This window comes from Macaca mulatta, chromosome 3, assembly GCF_049350105.2.
Source record: "Macaca mulatta isolate MMU2019108-1 chromosome 3, T2T-MMU8v2.0, whole genome shotgun sequence".
In the NCBI taxonomy this organism is placed as follows: domain Eukaryota; kingdom Metazoa; phylum Chordata; class Mammalia; order Primates; family Cercopithecidae; genus Macaca; species Macaca mulatta.
In genome coordinates this window covers 198491917-198514892 of record NC_133408.1, presented here as the reverse complement: position 1 = coordinate 198514892, position 22976 = coordinate 198491917, and the positions used below count along the sequence as shown (strand labels likewise).

Sequence of the window (22976 nt, the reverse complement as noted above, 5' to 3'; positions counted from 1 at the left end):
CTTTTAATCTCTAACACATGTTGGGTTAAATGAATTTGCTTCACCCGCGTTTTCTGTCTCGGGGAGGTCAAACCTCACACCTCTGTGCTGTGTGTGGCTTCTTTCATTCCCTAAATGCAATGTGTGGGTCAGCCCTGAGCACTCTGTAGTGGACACTGTGGTCGAGAATGCAACCACAGGTGGGCCAGGGGCACCACAGAGAAACCAGGGTACTTTCTGGGTGGAGGGTTTCTGAGACAGGACGAGCAAAGCGCTTTCAGTAACTGTGTCCCTGATGTCTTCTCGTTTCTTGTGCGATCTCAAGTTCTAAAACTTTAGTGTTGAAAAATTTTCCTGGTCAATCTGATGGTCTTTTTATGGGGATTGTAGTTCATAAAAAATGTTATTGTACATGCAAGGAACAGTCTGTCGATTCGGGGTTCAAACAGGACACTGCTGGCACATGCCAAGGATAAAACTGAAAAGAGCTTAAATGCAGAGAATCCTTACAGAGGTCTGGGCAGTCAAGGAGCCCTGTGAGAACTGTGCAGCCTCTACTCTCCAGCCACAGGAAGCCAGAACCCTGGCCAGAGGGGCAGGGAAGGGACCCCAGACACCAGGGCTTGGCAAGATTGGTATTTTGAGCAGCCAAGGAGGGCCAGAGCCTGGAGTGGGGGGCAGAACCTGGGGTGACCGCCCTCCTGCCCCCTTCTCCTGCAGGTGCCTCCTGCAGCAGCCACTGCAGGGGAGGGGAAGGAGGGAGATGGTCAGGCAGAGGGAACAGCAGCATGACGCTGTCCAAGGCTTTCTAAATCCAGGGGTTGAGGTCCTAGAACAACTCAGAAACAGACACATCCAGACACTTCTTTCAGCTCTCAGATCTTCCACTCCCCCAGGGATCAGGCCTTTAGGAGAGCCAAGAAGGCCTTAGTTCAGGAGGAATCGTGTGGAGTTCCGACACCGTTTTGTGATTTCCGCCCTCCCAGCTTTCAGGGCGCCGTGCAGTGGGCCCGCCATGGCTCCAAGGCTCACGGAGTTCCCACCGCCTGCTTCTTTCTGGAAGGTCCGCAGGCTCTCAGTATAGGTGGAGATGCAGAGTCTACGCGGGGAACATCAGGCCCCTGCAGAGCTGGGACAGGAGCTTCCTCCACACCGTATCAAAGCCTGTCTTGCCAGGCATGGAACCCTAGGCCTCCAGGTGAGGCCTCTGCAGGGACTGAAGGAGGGTCGGTGCCCCAGCACACAGCTGTGCACAGGCAGCCCCAGGGCCACGTGGTGCCAGACTGGGGTGAAGGCCGGGCCAGCAGAGGGCCCTGGATCTGCCTCGGGACTGGACGCTGACCAGCAGGACTCACTCAGCACCAACTGCTCGGCTGCGAGAGAGCAGCCTGGCCGGCCTCTGTGCCACTGCACCCAGGACCCAAACCCAGGCCTCTGCGCTCCCGCTGCTGCCGACCTCGAAGCCCCGCCCGACAGCGGGTGGCTGCTGCCACCTTCAGCCCAACACCCAGCTCGCCGCCCCCACTTGAGACCACAATTCTGGTCTCGTCCATTTTCACCCCGCCAGAATCCTCACTCATAACGAACACGGACGCTGCTGACTCAGAAGCCGCCTATTCCACTCGGTCTCTGTCCCTTCCTGCATTCCTCCCTGCCACGGTCCGTCCCGGAGGGCTCTGCACAGAGGGGCAGCCGGGGGTCCTCCGTGGACCCGCTGGAGCCCACGGGGCCCAGGTGCAGGGTCGCCTCAGCCAGGCCCCAGCGGCTTCGGGGCAGGGGACCCAGAATCCTGTGAGACGCGGGAAGAAGGCGCCCTCCGGCCTCCTGTGAGACGCGGGAGGAAGGCGCCCTCCGGCCTCCTGTGAGACGCGGGAGGATGGCGCCCTCCGGCCTCCTGTGAGACGCGGGAGGATGGCGCCCTCCGGCCTCCTGTGAGACGCGGGAGGATGGCGCCCTCCGGCCTCCTGTGAGACGCGGGAGGATGGCGCCCTCCGGCCTCCTGTGAGACGCGGGAGGAAGGCGCCCTCCGGCCTCCTGTGAGACGCGGGAGGAAGGCGCCCTCCGGCCTCCTGTGAGACGCGGGAGGATGGCGCCCTCCGGCCTCCTGTGAGACGCGGGAGGATGGCGCCCTCCTGGCTCCTGTGAGACGCGGGAGGAAGGCGCCCTCCTGGCTCCTGTGAGACGCGGGAGGAAGGCGCCCTCCGGCTTCCTGTGAGACACGGGAAGGAGCCCTCCTGGCCCCGCGCGTGGGACCGCCCCTCCCCCACCGCAGGTGTCGCTCCGCCTCCTTTCTGCTCCATCCGCGCTCACCCACGCCGGGCGCGGCTTCTCCGTCCAGAATCACTTGAGCCGTTTTTGTCGATGAATTTCTTCGTGAATGCCCGCGGCCTCAGTGCTGCAGGGGGCTCAGTGCTGCCTCAGCCTGAGGAAGCCTCAGGGGACGCCTCTGGCCCAGACCTTCCTCTTGAACCCCAGCCGGGTGTGGGCACCTGGTGCTCCGCGCCCCCCGGGCCCCGCCAGGCCCCCCAGATCCCACCAGAGCCCCACATCCCGCCAGGACCCACAAACCCCATCAGGCCCCCCAGATCCCGCGAGGCCCTCAGACCCGCCAGGAACCCCAGATACCGCCAGGACCCCGGATCCCACCAGGACCCCCAGACCCGAGCCCGAGGCTGGCGCTGCTCTCCCACGTCCCGGCCGCTGAGGCTGCCGCTTGCCGGGGCTCGGGCTGAAGCCTTCGGGGCTTCCTCGCCGTTTTCCTCCCATCTCCGTCGGGAAGGCCCGCGGGCCCCGCCATCAAGTCACTGTTGGGATCTGACCCGTTCTCGCCTGCTTCACACCCGCCGGCGCCCCATGGCCGCACTGCCGCCGGAAGACCCCACACCTCCCCCACTGCAGGGCCCTCAGGACCCGGCTCCGCAAGACCAGGCTCCTCAGGACGGGGTCCTCTAGAGGCTCCAGGCTTCCCGCCCTCCCGCCATCATCCGCTCCTGACGCGGCCGCCGCTCCCTCCCACGGGGGCCCCAGAGCCGCGGCGCCTCCCGCTGCAGCGCGTCCGACCCGGCCTGGATTCTCCTCACAGCAGCGCACCGCGCTTGGCCCGGGACTCCACCCGGCTCGCCCTCCCGCTGAGTGTGAGACCCCCAAGGCCGCCATTCCTGCTGTCGGCTTCTCCCACGTTCTCAACTCTGGTGGGCGCCCAGCTGAATGAGAGAAAGGGTGGAAGTATGGATTATTTTTCACTTTTTTCCTTTTTTTTTTTTTTTTTTTTTTTTGCGGCAGGTCCTCACTGTGTCACCCAGGCTGGAGGGCAGTGGCGCCATCACAGCTCAGGCAGCCTCCACCTTCCCGGCTCAGGCGATCCTCCCACCTCAGCCTCCCCAGTAGCTGAGGACCACAGGCACACGCACCACACCCAGCTAATTATTTTTCTATTTTTTTAGAGACGGGGGTCCCATTCTGTTGCCCAGGCTGGTCTCAAATTCCTGGGAGCAAGCAATCCTCCCACCTCGGTTTCCCAAAGTGCTGGGATTGCAGGTGTGAACCACCAAGCCCAGCCTTTTTTTTTTTTTTTCCCAACTTTTATTTTAGATTCAGGGGACACATGTGCAGGCTTGTTACCTGGATATATTACCTGGATATATTTCATGATGCTAAGGTTTGCGGTCTGACTGGTCCCGCCACCCAAGTACAGAGCATAGTACCCAACAGTTAGTTTTTCAACCCTTGCCCCCTCCCTCCGTTTCTCCTCCCTGAGTACCCAATGTTTTGTTCTCACTTATGAGAACATGTGGTATTTGGTTTTCTGTTTCTGTGCTAATTGGCTTAGGATGATGGCCTCCAGCTGCCTCCATGGTGCTTCAAAGGATGTGATTTCAGTCTTTGTGGCTGTGTAGTATTCCATGCTCTATATGTACCAGTCCAGTTCACTGTTGATGGGGACGTATTGATTCCATGTCTTTGCTTTGTGAATAGGGCTGTGCTGGGCGTGTCTTTTTGGTAGAATGATTTCTGTTCCTTTGGGTTTATACCCAGTAATGGTATTGCCAGGTTGAATGGTAGTTCTGAGTTCTTTGAGAAATCAGCAAACTGCTTTCCACAACAAAGTGAAGGTGGTGGTTACATGATGTGAGGGTGGCTGATAGGTGAGGTGAGTGTGGGTTAGGTAAGGTGCAGGCTGTGGTTAGGTGAAGTGAATATGGGTTAGATGAGTTCAGAGTGGTGGTTAGGTGAAGTGAGGTTAGTGGTTAGGTGAGGTGAAGATGGGTTCTGTGAGGTGAGGGTGGTGGGTAAGTGAAGTGAGTATGGGTTGGATGAATTGAGAGTGGTGGCTAGATAAGGTGAGGAGAGTGGTTAGGTGAGATGAAAGTGGTTGTTAGGTGATGTGAGGGTGGCAGTTAGGTGAGGAAAGAGTTACGGCTAAGTGAGGTGAATATGGTGGGTAAGTGAAGTGAGTGTGGGTTAGATGAGTTGAGAGTGGTGGTTAGGTGAGGTGAGAAGAGTGGTTAGGTGAAGTGAAGTTGATTGTTAGTGAAGTGAGATGGTGGTTAGATGAAGGAGATGGTTAGATGAGTTGAGAATGGTGGTTAGATGAGTTGAGGGTCATGGTTAGGTAGAGTATGGATTAGATGAGACTTGTGATTAGGTGAGGTGAGGGTGGTGGTTAGATGAGGTGAAGGGGTGGTTAGATGAGGTGAGGGTGGTGGTTAGGTGAAGTGAGTATGGATTAGGTAAGTTGAGAGTGGTGGTTAGGTGAGGTGAGGGTGGTTGTAAGGTGAGGTGAAGGTGGTGATTAGGTGAGGTGAGGTTATTGGTTAGGTGAGGTGAAGATGGGTTCCGTGAAGTGAGGATGGTGGGTAAGTGAAGTGAGTGTGGGTTGGATGAGTTGAGAGTGGTGGCTAGATAAGGTGAGGAGAGTGGTTAGGTGAGATGAAAGTGGTTGTTAGGTGATGTGAGGGTGGCAGTTAGGTGAGGTAAGAATTATGGCTAAGTGAGGTAAATATGGTTGAGAATGGTGGTTAGATGAGGTGAGGGTCATGGTTAGATGGAGTATGGGTTAGATGAGACTTGTGGTTAGGTGAGGTGAGGGTGGTGGTTGGGTAAAGTGATGTGATGGTTAGGTGAGGTGAGAGGGTGGTTAGGTGGTAGTTAATGACATCTTCTCATGAGTGGAGTCAGGAAGGATGAGGAATAGCAAGGAAGAGGGATCTGGCCAGGACTACTCTGTGCTCTTTTCTGAGCTGTCCTAAGTAAGCAGGGCCGAGGTTCCTAAGAAGAGATTCCTGTAATGCAAAGTAAATGGGTTAATAAGTTCTAAATAATGATTAAACAGTAAAGTTATAATTAAGAGCCAAACTAATAAACAAGAGCATAACTTTTTGAGTTTTGCCATAAATTTTGTATTGTAAAATAACAGTGAGGTTCGGTTGTACTTACTTAGGACCTCTTGGCAAAAATAAAATTCATCATGTAAGCACACGTGGATTGTTTCCCTCTTTATTTTATATGAATTAGCTTTATCAAGAAAATGCAGACCAGGAAGCAGCCTTTGGGAGTGGCGAGCTATGATGATGCCCTGCAGGTGTTGCTGGTTTTATCATGACCAGCACTGGTTTTCCTTCTAGAGGACCCAGTTCTTTTTGTGTAGGATTCCCTGTTGTCATAGAACTCCCAGTGATTCTGCCACAGTGATGATCATGAATCCCTCCTGTGCCTGATGATTTCATGGAGATTAAAAGTATCAAGCCATGAACCTTGCTAAACCAAGAAATGTTAAGGAAATAAAATTCCCAAGATACTGCAACTCAGCAACTGGCTCTGGCTTAGGCAAGTACCTCTGTCTGGAGCACCTCACCCTGTGCCTGTAGGTCATAGTGTTTAATGTACTCAGACCTGTGTGTCCACTTGAGCTCATCCAGAAGTGTCAGAAAGCTAGATGTGCTGCCTCAGGGACAGACTGAGCTCTCTTTCTGAACTTAGCTCAGCGCTTCCTTCCTTTGCTTTCCCTGATGGTGGCGGGTCATGTTCCCTTCAGACAGAGGTGCTTTACAGGAACCATGCAAAGTCATTCATGATGAACTATAAGAAAAAAGGCCGGGCGCGGTGGCTCAAGCCTGTAATCCCAGCACTTTGGGAGGCCGAGGCGGGCGGATCACAAGGTCAGGAGATCGAGACCACTGTGAAACCCCGTCTCTACTAAAAATACAAAAAATTAGCCGGGCGCGGTGGCGGGCGCCTGTAGTCCCAGCTACTCAGGAGGCTGAGGCAGGAGAATGGCGGGAACCCGGGAGGCGGAGCTTGCAGTGAGCCCAGATCGCGCCACGGCACTCCAGCCTGGGCAACAGCGTGAGACTCCGTCTCAAAAAAAAAAAAAGTAGAGGTTCTGAGTGGTGGGGGTCATTTTTTGGTTCAAAATGGAGGTGGAATTATAAAGTGAGACTGTCTTATGCCTTCCAGGCAGGCAAGAGTCCTTCATGGCCAGAGCACAGGGCTGGATGTTGGAACCGTTCCTGTTGTCTGGTGCTGCTGGTCACCCTCAGCTTACAGATCCATTTTCTTTCTTTGTAGATCACGTTTTATATTCTGGTGAAGGCCATTTACACCCTGGGCTACAGTGTCTCTCTGATGTCTCTTGCAACAGGAAGCATAATTCTGTGCCTCTTCAGGTAAGGAGCAGAAATTAGTAATTCTGCAAAGAATACAAGACAAGCAGTTTCCATTTAGGCCTTCTAGGCGCCACCCAGCCTGGAGCCCTCTGTGTGCTAAGCCAATAAGACTCCCTTGGAGAATGCTGACATGAAATATGATGTTAACATTTACATTTTTATTTAAATACTCTGCATTTATTATGTAAAGAGATAATGCTGACCTTGGATAGGAATTCAGCTCAGCTATCATTTATTAAATACTTAGCCATTATGCAAATGCATGGAAAATACAGAAGAAATATGATCTCGCCCTTGCCATCCAGAAGCTCCTGTGTTTTGGCTGTAGGTGCTCTATTAGAGATGCTGCGATGTGTTTAAGAGCATGAAGGTGGAGTCAGACTGTCTGGGTTCAAATCCTGGGTCAGTCTCTTAGCAGCTGTGTGACCTCGGACAAAGTACTTAACCTGTCTGTGCTTCTGCAACATGTGGAGACTAAGAAGCCCCCTTCAGAGGGCTGTTGTGAGAACTTGATGTGTCGGTAGATGTGAAGGGCTTAGCATGGCACGTGAGGCTGTGATGAGGGCTTATTAAATGCTTCCCACTCTTCCCTGGCAGTGAGGTGAGATGGCTCCTGCCCACCTGCATCTTTAGTGGGTCTCTTGGTAACTAATGATGACATTGTACAGATGATTTGACCAATCAAATCATTGTTTGATTTGGGTTGGGGGTAGAGAGTTTGGTCCCAGAACAGTAGTTTCTCTATAGGAAGAGCTCATTGGTGAATTAGGATTAAATCTGCCTTATGTATCATTAGCACTAAATAAAATGAAGGCTATTCAGCTTACTCTATATATCAATCACTACATATTTTATTTCTCTTTGCTAAAATGTAATCCAAATGTTTGTCAGTATGTCAGATAAAATCAATGATATAACAAATGGAATGTTTTTAGACCCTAACAACAGTCCATTAGGAGATCCATACTTGGAAGTAAAATAAACAAGTTAGGAGTGGTTGAGAATCCAGCTAAGAAACCCAGCAAATGTAATTGAGTTATGCTTTTTATTGTTCAGGCATCTCAATTATGGTTGGTAATTCTCAGAAAGAATAAGTGTACCTTTAATACAGGGCTGCACTTTGAAAAGTGTGAGAAAGGCCTATCATATTCTAGTTATTTTTAAAAGCTGGTATAATATTAATATTTGTTCTATTATACTCTATATTTTACAGAGTATAATATTTTACTATATATGTTTAAATTTTCAAGTTGCTAAAAAGAAAGAGAGGAAAACTTTAAGGAGGTAAGCTGACCCAGGGTAATTAAATCTGAAAATTTTATCTTATTTTCCTATATTGAACAATCCTTATTTTTTACACACATCCATTTCCTTCACATATGTACAGTGTGACATATTTAATTAGGCAACCCAAGAGCACTGGGAATTATCCCGCCTATGAACACTGATCCTTTAGGGCACAGAACACACTCCTCCCTCTGTGGGCATCGTTAGTCACCTGCCTGTGGAACTTCTGAGCTGAAAAAAGTGGATGTCTATGTTGGATGTCATTCTGCTGGTGGCCACGTGTGTGATGTTTGCCAGAAAAAGCATCCAGAGCTGGTGTGTATCTCTCGACTTGGGGCTCATCCCACGTCCTTCTGTCAGAAGCAGGGTCCAGTGCCACTTCTTGAGAGCTGTGAGAGTCTGTCGATTCTAAAGTCCGAATTATAAAAATAACGTGCTCCATTGTCTCAGTAATTATACCCAGGAAGCAGAATGCTTTGCAGGCATTGAACATTTCTTCTCGAAAATAGCCCCATAAGCCAAGAAAGCCTTCAGTAGCCATGTTCTTATTTTATACACGGGAAATGGAGCTACTTATTTCTTAGAACACGTCCCAAAGTGCAGCGTTGACTCTTACAACAAATACATGACCAGCTTTGTGGGGGAGTCATCCTATGGTGACAGCTGCCCCTATGACCCAGGGACTGACAGAGACAGCTCCAGTCCATGTCAGTCCAGCAGGGACCACAGCACAGTTGCTTCTCAAACAACACGGGTTTGAACTGCATGGTCCACTTCTCTGAGAATGTTTTTCAATACGGTCAGCCCTCTGTATCGACGGATTCAACCACAGATCAGAAATATAGGCTATTCTCAGGATGAGAAGCCTGCAGATATGGAGGGCCAGCTTCATGTATCCGTGGGTCCTGAAGGGCCAAATGTGGGAGTTGCACATTCATGGATTTTGGCATGGGGTAAGGGGGCCAGGTTGGGGGAGGGGGATTGGACCCAATCCCCTGTAGACACCGAGGGACAGCTGTAACTGCTAACATGCACCATGCCAAGTACTTTACAGATGTTAACATCATCAGGTAAGTACTGACACTGACCCATTTTCTCCAGGTGGAGAGTGCAGCCCCAGGAAGGTCACTGGACATTGTAGGTTGCTGAGCTGGTGCATGCAGAGCCCTGATTTCAACCCAGGCTCTCACCACTGCAGCCTGCACCTCTGTCTCTGTCAGATGGACGTGGCCTCCAAAATCCTTTCCCACCATTGCTAATGAGCAGACTCCTGTCCTCCCCCTTTCCGGAAGCCACACCTTCCGCTACCTCCATTGCCCATTGGCAGATCCATACATGGAAGTGAAAATTTAAAATGAACAGTGAGTAATGAAGAATATCACCAAGAAACCCAGCAAACATGTATTTGGATGGCTTGCTAACTGGACCAAAAGCGTGCTCATCTCTGAGCGATGGCTGTGAGTGCCAACCCCACTCCACAGAAACACATATGGTGGGAGAGAGAGGGAAGGAGAAAAAGAAAATAAGAGAGGGAAAAAGGTGATTTGGAGAGATAAACGCAGCCAATGAGATAATCAGTGGGAAGCAAAATGGCACTGGTGGGGGACATTTACCGTCTGAGGAAGGGGCGTTGAGGAGAGAAGCCAGAGGGAGCAGCACAGGTGCGTGAGCCTGGTGCAGTGGCCATGAAGCTTTGGAATTGCTCCCAAGAGACTGAGAAAATTCAGAGCATGTTTACAATTCTTTGCTTACTAAGGCTCTGTGGCAGTGTTACATATGCTAAAATAAACATTTGCTAATGCAGTACACATTCAGAATGCATGTTTACCAAGCGAACACAGCACCAGATTGAGATGTGGGACACGACTCTCACCAGGGACCCAGAAGCCACCATGTCCACCCCACCTCCCTTCTGAAAAGCAGTCGTTATTCACAGTTCTGGCACCAGAGACAACTTTTCTCTCTTTTTGAAAACATTACCTCGGAATCATGCGAAAGGAACTCCTGGTCTCTGGATTCTTTCACTCAGCATTTTGCAAGGAGGTTCATCCATGTTGTTGCATGTAGTTACCATGTTTTATTTTCTTGCCGTATAGTATTCCACTCAAAAAAATAATATATTTATCCAATCAACTGTTCATGGACATATAGGTTACTCAGTTTGAGGCATAACAAATAATGCTGCTATTATATTCTTAGTCATCATCTCATGCACAGATGCATATGTTACTTTGGGTATGTGTGTGTATATGTACACACATTTATATTTACATTTGTGTTTATTTTATACTTACTGGTCATAGGCTATACATAGAGTCAGTCTTCCTAAACACTGCCAGTAGATATGCTAATAGCCTGATGGGATCATTATACCACATAGATATGTATCAAAGCATCAAAGTATACCCCATAAATATATACAGTTATGTGTCCACTAAAAATAAATAAATTTATAAAAAAGAAATGAATGCTGCCAAGTAATTTCCAAAGTGGTTACCAGTATACACACCCACCAACAGTGCAGGAGGCTTCCATTTGCATCACACCCTTGCCTCCATTTGGTATTGTCCATTTTTAAGCCTTCAGCCATTCTTGTGGGTCTTTCATAACATAGAATGGTGTTTTAATTTACATTTCCCTGATTTCCCTGGTGGAAATGCGTTCATACATTTCAAAATCTTGCTTTTTTTGAAGTGCCATTTCAAAATGAGTTTGCTTATTTTAAATATTTGGTCTCTCCCTCTATTTAAGTCAATGTTTAGGAGTCTTAGAGCCTTTCATTACGTATGAGTATTATGGATTTTGTCTCCAGCTCTGTGATTGGGTTTAAGCTGTCTTCATGGTCTTTGGATAAACAGAAGCTCTTAATGTTAATGGAGCTCATTTAACATTTTCTTTATGTCATTGTTTCTTGAGTCCTCTTAAGAAATCTTTGCCATGTTTTTTTTTTTTTTTAATCATCTAGAGATGTTGTTATTTTAACTTTTCATGTTTCTGTCCATAATCCACCTGGGATTTATTTCTGCTATGGTGTGAAGCAGGGTGAAGTTTCTTTAGGGCTTTCAGCATGTGTATCCCGTTGTCCAGGAGCGAATACAGGAAGGGGCTTCTGTGGCCTGCAATGCTTCTCTTCACAGAGCAGGCAGTGGCATGTGTGGGGGCCTCGAGTCCCAGTTCTGCTCCTTTGGCCTTCTACCATTGCACTGTTTCTGTTTATTATAATTTCCCTGCCTTTAATAAGTGTTTATTCCTACAAGTCTGAGTCCATCAACTCTTTTTTTTTTTTTTTTAATTAGGAAGAGCTTGGCCATTTGTACTTACATGTGAATTTTAAAAATCAACTCTTAAAAATGAACCTTTAATGTCAATTGCCATTTTGCAAAATCAGGCTGGATACAGTGGCTCACGCCTGTGATCCCAGCACTTTGGGAGGCCAAGGCAGGATGATTGCTTGTGCTCAGGAGTTCAAGACAAGCCAGGACAACATAGAGAGACCCTGTCTCTACAGTCTCTACAACAAAATTTAAAATTAGCTGGCCGTGGTGGGCACTTGAGCCCAGGTTGAGGCTGCAGTGAGCCATGATCACACCACTGCACTCCAGCCTGGGCAACAGAGCAAGACACTTTCTCTCAAAAAAACAAACAAACAAACAAACAAAAATTCTATTGCAATTTCATTTGGTATTGCATTGTATCTGTAGATCAGCTTGGATAGACAGGACATCATTCTAATTTTGAATCATCCAACCTGTGATCATAGTAGATCCTTCCATTTGTTTTGGTTTTCTTTAATTTCTCTCAGTGTTTTATGATTTTCTGAGTGGAAGTCTTATACATAATTTAATAGTCATTCTTAGGTATTTGTTTATGCTATTATAAATATTTTGTTAAATTCCATTTCTAATTGTTTCTTGAAAAAGAATTGATTTTAGTATATTAATCTTGCTTCAAAGGCTAGGTACAGTGGCTCATGCCTATAATCCCAGCACTTTGGGTCAAGGCAGGAGGATCGCTTGAGCCCAGGAATTTGAGACCAGCCTGGGTGACAGAGTAAGACCCTGTCTCAGAAGGAAAAAAAAAAAAAAAAAAACTCTTGCTTCAGCAACCTTGCTAAATTCCTTTATGAATTCTTTAATTATTCCGTAAATTCTCTTGGATTTTTCTATGTGTCATTCGTGCCGTTTGTGAAGTACAATGTTGAATAGAAGTGGTGATAGCAAACATTTTCTTATTTCTGAACTCAGAGTGAAAGCTTTCCATACTTCCCTATAAGCATAATGTTTGCTGTAGATATTTTGAAGATACGTTTTACCAAATTAAGAAAGTTCCTCTTAATTCCCAGTTTTCTGAGAGTGTGTAGTCATGAATGGCTTTTGAATTTTATCATGATTTTTATGTATATACATATGGTTTTTATCATTTGTTCATTTAATTTGAAATATTACATGGATAGATTTTCTAATGTTAAATCCACTTCTCATTCCTAAATTAACCCTATGTGGTTTTGATATATTATGTTTTTAATATATAGCTGAACTCAGTTTGCTAACATTTTGTTGAGAATTTTCACATCTACATTCATGAAATTGATCTATTGTTTTCCTTTCCCATGAGTCAATCTGGTAAGGTTTGGTGTTGGCCCATAAAGTGAAGAGGAAAGTGTTTTCTCTTTTCTATTTTTTGGAGTAGTTTAGGTTAGATAAGATGTTATATCTTCTTTAAATGTTTGGAAGAAGTCAACAGAAGAGCCAACAGGGCAGAGAGTTTTTTTGTGAGAAGGTTTTATTTGGCTGTTCAAAATTTCTAAACCAGATATAGGACTATTCAGACTCTCTGTTTCTTTGTATGTTAGTTCTGCTTTTCAAGGAATTTGCCCATTTCATCAATGTTTTCAATGTTCTGTTACATTTTTAATGTATGTAACATCTATACAGGTCCCTGCTCCTTCAGTCCTGGTATTGTCAGTTTGTGTTTTCTTTCTTTTTATCTTGATGTGTCTTACTGAATAAAGTGTTATCAATTTTATCAGTGGTTTCCAAGAACCAACTTTCAGTCCTCTGAAGTTCGTTGAGGCTTGCTTTTTAATCTGGCATGCCATCTGTTTTGGTAAAAGTTTCATTTTCATTTGAAAATAAAGTAAATTATGCAGTTCTTGGTTATATGCTACATATATCATTCACACCCTTTTTTAGTGTTATTTAATTATTCCAAATGTTTACTGATTGTTTTAACTGCTTTTTCTACCAGAACTGAAAGACATATATTTTTCTACCAGTACTGAATGACATGTATTAAAATCTCCAACTATAATTGTGGGCTTGTCTATTTGTCCTTTTAATTCTTTCACTGTTTACCATCTATATTTTAAGGCTGCGTCATTAGGAGTATATCAGTTTAAACTGCCAATATGTAGTAATGTCCCCTACCTTAAAAATCTGCTTTGTCTGATATTGAAGATCATTATATTAGCTTTATTTTGTGTTTTCAAGTGTATGGTTTTATGTGTTTTTATTTTCTACTTCCCTGTGTTTTATATTAAAGGTATATATTTTATAAGCTCCATTTAATTGGAATTTACTTTTTGTCTCCAATCTTTATTTTTAAATGCAGCATTTTCATACACACAGTCTACTTATGACAACTCTGAGTTCTAATCTACCTTTCATTTCTTTGCTTTTTAATTGTCTCAGCTGTTCTTAGTTGGTTTTGCACATATTCTTGTTTCTTTTGAATTGATCAAGTATTTTTATTATTCCAGTTTTCTTCTCCCCTTTTGGATTGTTGTTATTCTTCTAGTTGTCACCCCAGATTCACAATAGGCATCATTTTCTCATGAGTTAACGTCCAGTAGCTACTTTTACCACTTTCCAGTCAATTCAAGAATTTTACAACCTTTTAGCTCCATTTACCTCTAAGATGTTTTATGTTTTTGTCATGTATTTTAATTCCATATATAAATACTATTGTTGTTGTGTTAAAAGTCGCATTTACTTAGCGTTCCCCCAACATTTCTTTCTGGTGCTCTTCATTCTCCTGCATTTCGTATTTCCATCTGGGATCATTTTCCTACTGCAGGAAGATTTCCCTGTAGTATTTCTCTCAGCACAGTCCCACCAGCAGTGAATTCTTACGAGTTTTGGTTGCTTGAAATCATTTTAATTTTGCCTTCACTTTTGAGGCTATTTTGGAGAGGATTGAATTCTGTTGGCAGTTATTTTCTTTCACCACATTAAAGATGTACGTCGTGACCTCTTCTGAAAAGTCAGCTGCCAGTGCAGCATTGTTCCTTTGAGGCAGTGTGTCTTTTTTTCTCTGAAGCTTTGAAGACTTTTTTCAGTTTTTAGCGGTTACACTTTCACAGGACTTAAGGTGGTTTTCTTTGTATTTCTCCTTCTTGGGGTTTGTAGAGTTCCTTTAATCTGTTATTGTCTTTTATCAGTTTCAAAAAACTTTGTGGCTAGCATCTCTTCAAATGCTGCTCCTTCCTCATTCTCCTCTCTTCCTAAAACTCCATTTCCCATGTATTAGCTTACTATTTTTTCCTGTATTTTTCATATTTTTGGTTTCTACTTTAATCTAGACATACTACTGATCCAGTTCATAGTACTCGCATCTGCTGTGTTACGTTAATGTTAGTCCTCTCTATTTAACTCTTAATTTCAAGGTTTTTTAAGTTTTAAACTTTCTATTTGATTGTCTTAATTTTATTATCTAATAAAATTCTCCATCTCTTTATCTGTTTTCTTAAATATATTAATTTTATAGTCCCATGTTTTAAAACACTAGCATCTGAATCTCTATTGTCTGTTTTTGTTTTTGTTTGTGTGTGTGTGTGTGTGTGCGCATGTGTGTTTTGAGACAGAGTATGTCTCTGTCACCCAGGCTGGAGTGCAGTGGTGTGATCTCTGCTCACTGCAACTTCTGCCTCCCAGGTTCAAGCGATCCTCCTGCCTCAGTCTCCCAAGTAGCTAGGATTACAGGCGTGCACCACCATGCCCAGCTAATTTTTGTATTTTTAGTGGAGACGGGGTTTCACCTTGTTGGCCAGGTTGGTCTCGAGCTCCTGATCTCAAGTGATCAACCCACCTCGGCCTCCCAAAGTGCTAGGATTACACGCGTGAGCCACCGTGCCCGGCCAGTGTTTTTTCTTTTTAACTTGGCTTTTGATTACTTAGTCCTGTTCCTGGCATAGCTAGTAATTGTTACTGAAATTACAAATACTTAAATTGCAGAGGCTTCAGGTGATTATCTTACTGCAGAGAATTTGGATTTTTCATGGTAGGAAGGGCAGACCAGCCTGGGCCATCAAGGCCACGTGTGTTTGGGGCTGGGTTTGGGCCTCCGTTTCAGGCTTTAAGCAACCGGGTGCTCTCTGATTTGTCATCACTCTGGGCCACAGCTATTTGGGACTCCCCCATGAAGGCCTGGGAACCCCGCCTCCCTCAGGCCCTGAATCCTGTCACTTGCCACCCAGTACCCATGAGGCTGCAGGCACTTCCCCCAAGTACTCAGCCTTGGCCACTGCTTTCTGCTTTATTTCTCAGCCTCTCACCTAACACACAGCCATCTCAGAGACCAAAAGGATTTGGATGCAGCCTCTATTTCCTTTCCTGCAGAGTCGTTGCTCCCCGAGGGTCACCCAACAGCCCTTATCTCCCATTTCTGCTCCGGCGGGTGAGGCTGCCCTCGCTCTGGCCCTGGCTTTGGGCTTGTCCTTTCTGAACACCCTCCGTACCAGAGAACTAAACCAGCAGACACCCGCAGAGGCTCTGGAGGGCCCTGGCGCTCCCCACAGTGCCATTGCCTTCTCCCCAGAGTCCGGCCCTTTGGTCCCTGTGGCTGCGGCTGCTCCCCAAAGCCTTTGGGCAGCTTTTTAGGGTCACCCTGATCCTTTCCTGAGGGGTTCCCCTTCACGGCCACAAGTGGAGGTCCTCTTTAGGGTGTGTTCCAACTAAGTCTTCTCTGAAGCAGAATTTAAGTGTTCTAAGAGAGTTATAAACAAAATGTTCTGAATACTTTTTAGAAAAGCCAGATGTCACATAAAGTTAAGCCACAAGAAAGGTTCATGTTGACATTTGATGAGGGTCTTGCTGGAAGAAGAGAATTCCAAGAGAGACAGTTTTATGGGAGTGTGTGCTTGGCGGAGGAACAGAGACGCCCAGCGTCCACCAGGGATACAGGAACGGGGGTGGCATGTTGATAGAAAAAATAAAAATAAGGCTCAAGAAACGGAAGGCTAAGAATGAGGAATCTTTTGAGTGGGAGAGAAGGGTCCTCCATACCTTGAACAAGTGGACCCAGCAGAGATTTGTGGAAGAACTAGAGAAAGCCCCTGGAGCTGTGTAGGACATCGGGAAGGGCTAAGCTGAGTGCATGCTGGCTGTGGAGGAGTTTGGCGGGTGCCAGCCCAAAGAGAGAGCTGAAAAAGCACGATCCCATAGCTGTCGGGATCAGCAGTGTCCAACAGAAACATAAGGCAAGCCAGTAGCATAATTGTAAGTGTTCTAGTAGCCTCATTTTAATATTTTCTTTTAAAAATAAAAAGAAACCAGTGAAATTAACTTTAATAATACATTTTATTAAAGTTGTTAGATCCAAAATATTACTTCAATATGTAATCAATATAAAAGAATATTAATGAGCTATTTACATTCTTGTGTTCAGAGTAAGTCTTCAAAATCCAGTTTGTAGTTCACACAGCGTAGTTCAATTTGGTCAGTGGTTTGTATTGGAAATACTTGACCTGCCTTTACAGTTTTAAAATTTACAGTTGAAAAAGTTGTTCAAACATACCTAGCTGTCCAAACATACGTAAAAGTTCTCCAGCAAGTCACTAGGGTACTAGGAGTCATTTCCCTTTACTATTCATATCCACATTAACAAAACTAGGTCACCATTTTTAGAAAGAGTTGATTTAACTTTGAAGCAAAAGCACCTTTGTTTGCAAATTATGTCTTCTCAAGTTAAATAAGCTTACCCTTATATCAGCTCAGTATAACTAATGTCAAATTCCAAGGTGCAATGCATATATTGGCATACAACTCTAAATTCATTGATTAGAAAAAGTGTTTCTTAAATTTATATGGTGTTTTTCTGCCAGTTTAAATGGTTCTCTTGATTGTAATTAAAATATTCTGCATATTTATTCATGTTAGAAAAATATTAAATCACTAATTCTTATTTATATTATGGAAAGTTTTTATTTCCACATAATTTTTCATACCTAGCTATGTCACAGATGAGCTCTCTTTTCTTCAAGGTTTCTAAATCAACAGGATAGCAGTGAGAAGACATAAATTATATTGTCATTTTGCCTTTGATAATTGGATATTTGGGAAGCACTTATTGTTTGAGAAAAATCTTGACTTGGAGTTACCAATAGAGTGAATATTGTAAAATTCTTCCATGAGTCACCCAAGCATTGGTAAAGAACACTAGATCATTAAGTTCATTGTCTCGTTTCTTTCAGCTGTTGTGTAAATGCTTAGCGATTCAAACCTTTTGCACATAAATATTGAAAGATTTTAACAACTACATTCTTGATGGTTTTTCTAGAGTCTGCTTCATAAAATGGAACACAAATACTTTCAACAGTATTATACAGTGGAATGAAGCAATAATGGAAATATCTGTCCCTTGTTTTAAATTTCAAATGAATTGCAATAAATTCAGATTTTTGACCTGCCATAGCTGGAGCAGTGTCTGTCATAATAGAAACTAGTTTTTTCATATATAACTGAATTCTTTGACAAATGGAAACTATGAAAAAATATTTACACCATAATTTCTAATTTTTAGGCCATCAATTGACATTTGTTTATAAATTTGGAATTCCTCTGAAATTAAAGAATTCAAACTATTAATTGTCCAGTGAGTGTCTCTTAACCACACAACTCATCAAAAACCAAAGAAAAGTACTTGCAAGTTTTCAAGTTTTAAATTAAAGGATACTTTATAATTTTTTTTTTTTTTGAGACAAAGTTTCGCTCGTGTTGCCCAGGCTGGAGCGCAATGGTGCAATCTTGGCTCCTGAGTTCAAGCACCTGGGTTCAGTCTCAACCTCTGCCTCCCGGGTTGAAGCGATTCTTCTGCATCAGCCTCCCAAGTAGCAGGGATTACAGGCACCCACCACCAAGCCTGGCTAATTTTTGTATTTTTAGTAGAGACAGGGTTTCACCATGTTGTCAGGCTGGTCTTGAACTCCTGACCTCAGGTGATCCACGTGCCTCGGCCTCCCAAAGTGCTGGGATTACAGGCATGAGTCACCATGCCTGGCCCAGGATCTTTAATAATATTAGAAAGGCCTTGTACTCTGTGGGCAATAGTTTGGCTTAATTGAAAATTTGCACTTTTTGTAAAATATCTTTCTTAGTTTGTTCTTTATATTTCTCTAACAAAATTTCCATAAATGAAATAAAAATGTAACATCCTTTTGGATAAAAATTATTTTTCTTTTTTATGCAAGAATCCAAATTGTTTTACAGCTGGCCATAATTGTTTAAAAATGTGAGGGGTAGGATGGATTTTCAAAATTTATGGTAAAATACCCATAACACAAAATTTACCATTTGTGCCATCTTAAGGTACACAATTCCTTGGCATTAAGCACCTTCACAGTGTTGTGTAGCTATCACCATTATCTAGTTCCCGAACTTCCTATTGTCCCAAAAGGAAGCCTCCTATACATTAGGCAGTCACTCCCCATCCCCCCCGGCTCCTGGAAACCAGAATCTGCCTTCTCTATGGAATTGCCTCCTCTGGATGCATCATACAGTATGTGGCCTTTTGTGATTGGTGTCTTTACTTAGCAGAATATTTTCAAGTTCCATCCACGTCAGTACTCCATGCCTCTTTATGGTTGAATAGTATTTAGTTGTGTGGATATGCCACATTTTGTTTATCCATTCATCTGCTCACGGACATTTGAACTGTTAGAGCTGCTGTGAACATTCATGTACATGTTTTGTTTGAATACTTGTTTCCAGCTCTTTGGGGTGTATACCTACAAGCGAAATTCTGGGACATATTGTAATTCTGTGTTGAGAAACCACCAAACTGCTTTCCACAACAACTGTACCATTTTACATTTCCACTAGCAATATGTGAGGGTTCAAGTTTCTTCACATCCATCCAATACTTTTTATTTTGTTTTCTTAATTTTTTATTATTATTACTATTGCCATCCTAGTGGTATGCAATGATGTCACAGTATGGTTTTATGTGCTTATTGACCATTCGTGTATCTTCTTTGGAGAAATCGATAGTCAAGTTTTTGCCTATTTTCTAATTGGGTTTTTGTTGTTGAGTTGTAAGAGTTATTTGTGTATTTTGGATACTAATCCTTATCAGATATATAATTTCCAGACATTTTCTCCCATTCTGTAGGTTTTCTTTGAACTCTCTTAGTAATGTCCTTTAATACATAAAAGTTTTCAATGTTGATGAAGTCCACTTTTTCTGTTGTTTTCTTGCTGTGCTTTTGGTATCATGCATAAGAACATAAGAAATCCAACAGAGCCTAATAGACTTGTTGTGGCTGACAGTACAAGTACACAGGAAATCCAAAGGTCATGAATATTTGCTCATATGTTTTTTCAGAAGAGTTTTACGGTTTTAGCTCTTACGTTTAGGTCATTGATTCATTCTGAGTAATTTTTAATATGTTGTGAGGTAGGGGTCCAGCTGTATGATTTTACATATGGACATCTAGTCATGACAGCACCAATCGTTAAAAAGACTATTCTTTCCCTATTGAATGTCCTTGGCACCCTTGTCAAGAATCAAATGGCCATAGATGTGTAGGTTTAATTCTGGACTCTCAGTTCTATGCCGTTGATCTATATGCAGTGCCACACTATTTGGTAGTCTGTAGTAAGTTCGAAATTGAGATGGTAAGTTCTTCAGCTTTGTTCTTTTTAAGATTGTTTTGGCCGTTCAGGATCCCTCGTAATTCCGCATGACTTCAGGATCATCATTTTGGCACTCCCTGATGCGTTTGCTGGTGCACTTGACGGAATTCCACAAGTCTCTTAGGCTCTTGGGCTCTCCTCGTTTTCCTTCATTCTTTGTTTTCTTTCTGCTCCTCAGACTGGATAATTTCATTTGACCTCGCCGCAAGTTCACAGATGACTTATTTTGCCTGCTCAAATCCAGACCGTGTGCGGTGGCTCATGCCTGTAATCCCAGCACTTTGGGAGGCCAAGGCAGGTGGATCACATATGGTCAGAGGTTTGAGACCGGCCTAGCCAATATTGTGAAACCCCATCTCTACTAAAAATACAAAAATTAGCTGGGCGTGGTGGCAGGTGCCTGTAATCCCAGCTACTCAGAAGGCTGAGGCAGGAGAATCACTTGAATCAGGGAGGCAGAGGTTGCAGTGAGCCGAGATTGCACCATTGCACTCCAGCCTGGGTGACAGAATGAGATTTCATCTCAAAAACAGAAAAAAAAGAAAAAAAAAACTGCTTTGGCCTCCCCCAGTGAATCGTTTAGTTCAATTGTGCATTTCAGCTCCAAAATTTCTACATGGTTACTTTTTGTAATTTCTGTCTATCAATATTGTATATGTGTTGAGATATTGTTCTCATGGTTTCCTTTATTTGTCCATGGTTTTTTGTTTTAGGTTTTGTATTGTTTTGTTTTGTTTTTTTGGTTATTTTTTGGGGTTTTTTTTTTTTGGTGGTTTTTTTGTGAGTTTTGTTTGTTTTTTTTTGCTTTTTAAGCATATTTAAGACACTTTATTTAAAGTTGTTGCCTACGACCTTAAGTCAGAAACTTAAGGTAAATCTATTTCATGTGATGCCTCAGGGATAATTTTTGTTGATTCATTTTCTTTCTCCTATAAATGGGTCATATTTTCTCTCTCTCTCTCTTTTTTTTTTTTTTTTTTTTGCTTTATATTTTTTGTTGAAACTGGGCATTTTGAATATTCTGATGTGATGACTCTGGAATCACATTCTCCTCCCTCTAGGATTTGTTGTTTCTTGCTGCAGGTTGTAGTTGTTTACTTAGGGATTTTCTAAGCTATTTTTATAAAGAGTCTTGGTCTTTAGTGGTCTCTGAAGACTCTATATACTTTTAGCTCAGTCATCAGCTAGTTATTTGACAGAGATTTCCACAAACACCTGGAGTCAAAGAGATAAAAAACTGAAAGAAAAGAAAAAGTGCCCTCTCTAGGCCTTTGTAGGCTGGCTCTGTGTTGGGAGCACTCCTTCAATGCTTAACCAGCCTGTTTGCAGCTCTGCCTTAGCCCTCGCTGCCTGCTTGTGCTGAGCCTAAAGAGCAGCCTGAGATAACAGCTTGTGGGATTCTCTGGTCCTTTCTGCCCTGAACGTGCACCTGGATTTCTAGGTTCCCCACTTCATGTGAGAGCTTCTTGAAGCCCTTATTCTCCAAGATTCTCACTCCCCAGCTTTTCCTCTCAGGCTATCAGAGGGCCTGTTTTTTGCCTCCACTGCCAAGTATTTCCTGAGGTGGCAGGAGCTTATACATTCAGCTTCCAGCATGTCTGCAAAACCACTTCTCAGCCTGAGGATTCTGAGTCTTTTGCCCAGAACCCACAGAAAGATCAAAACAAACACAATTCCTTGGGTTTATGAAATTCCTCCAGGACCAAGTACCTACAATAGTAACATGGGCTTCTGTCTTCAAAATGACCACCATGTTGGGGTGGGGTGGACAAAAGGTGAACTAAATACAGCATGCTCTCTGCATGTTCAGGGCCTTTCCCTCCAGCTAAGGGTTCAGTTGGTTGCCATAAGCCTTTGAGTATCTTTGTTGTTGTTGTTGTTGTTTCTTGAATGGTCCCTACACCACCATTTTCACTGACCTCCTTTGTTGGGATTTTAACAGTTTTTTAATTGTTGATAGGAAACTTGTTATCAAATTCAATATGTATTTGCTAAAAACATTTCTTCATCTCATCCACTTTTATTATCTCAAAAAAATTCTTAACAGAGCTTTTTCATTTTTCTCTGCCACAGCAAATTGCAGTTGCCATTCATGGTGAAATCTGCTTCATGCCCTCAACTCTTATTTTTCTGTGCTTCTCTGATCATAGTATGAGTTTCTCATCTCTGTCTGCTTCTCTCTCCTTCTCCTTCCCCTACCAATTCCTCTCTCCCCCACTCCCCCACCTCAGGAAGCTGCACTGCACCAGGAATTACATCCATCTGAACCTGTTCCTGTCCTTCATCCTGAGAGCCATCTCAGTGCTGGTCAAGGACGACGTTCTCTACTCCAGTTCGGGCACGTTGCACTGTCCCAACCAGCCGTCCTCCTGGGTAAGGCTGTCCCCGCCACAGGGTCCCACTGTCTTGTCCCTTTGTCTCTGTTCCCCCTTCTCACGATGAGGACGTCTCAGTGCTGGTGCAGGGTCCCTGGCTGAGAAACAGAGAGTCTGGCAGATAGGCTGGGGCCAGAGCAGGCCCAGTTGGCGCTGAGACATGGGGGTGGCACTGAGGCAGGGAGGGTGGGAGTCCCAGGCACCGTCAGGGCTGGGAAGTGAAAGGGCCCTGAGCTCTGACCCCCATGGAGCTAGACTGAGGAAAGGCACACCCTTCCTCATACACATCTGGGTTGAGAAATCTTGGTACAGATGAACACACACAACTCTGTTGCTTTCTATCTGAATCTCCTAGATTCTGAGCAGTAAAGACTTCCTTCCAGATTGCTGGAAGAACTTGATCTGTGCTATGGGTAAATTCTATGCAAAGCCTGATTGTGAACCCAATTGCGTGTCTGTGAATATCTTGGGTCCAACTCTTTGATTTGAGGATAATCTTAATTATTAGTTCCTACAAATGCAGTACAGGATGTTTCACTCCACCTACGCCCTTCTCCCTCGGCTGTATTTGTGGTGGTTATTGGTGGTTATCTAGCACCTAATCAAGTCAGTTTAACATAGCAAGTGCTGTTGAGTGCCTCCTACATGCAGGCCGTTCTACCAAGCACATCCCTGCTGGCCCAGAGCACTCCACATGCTCAGTATCTTTAGGAAGGATTCATGCCCCAGGTACCTCACTCTCAACCCGACACCCTCCCTAC

General features: G+C 44.3%; 1 protein-coding gene across 10 annotated transcripts in view; it reads left to right on the top strand.

Annotated features, from left to right (window-relative positions):
• Positions 1-22976, top strand: part of VIPR2 (vasoactive intestinal peptide receptor 2) — a 112068-nt gene that overhangs the window by 74815 nt on the left and 14277 nt on the right. For 6 of the 10 annotated variants that reach the window (XM_077997848.1, XM_028846541.2, XM_077997849.1 and 3 more), the window contains 2 exons: positions 6547-6644; positions 22072-22213. In XM_077997848.1, coding sequence (XP_077853974.1) covers positions 6547-6644; positions 22072-22213 — 240 coding nt within the window. The remainder of the gene's footprint in view (positions 1-6546; positions 6645-22071; positions 22214-22976) is intronic. The other 4 variants (XM_077997845.1, XM_077997846.1, XM_077997843.1 and 1 more) reach the window with 1 other exon arrangement.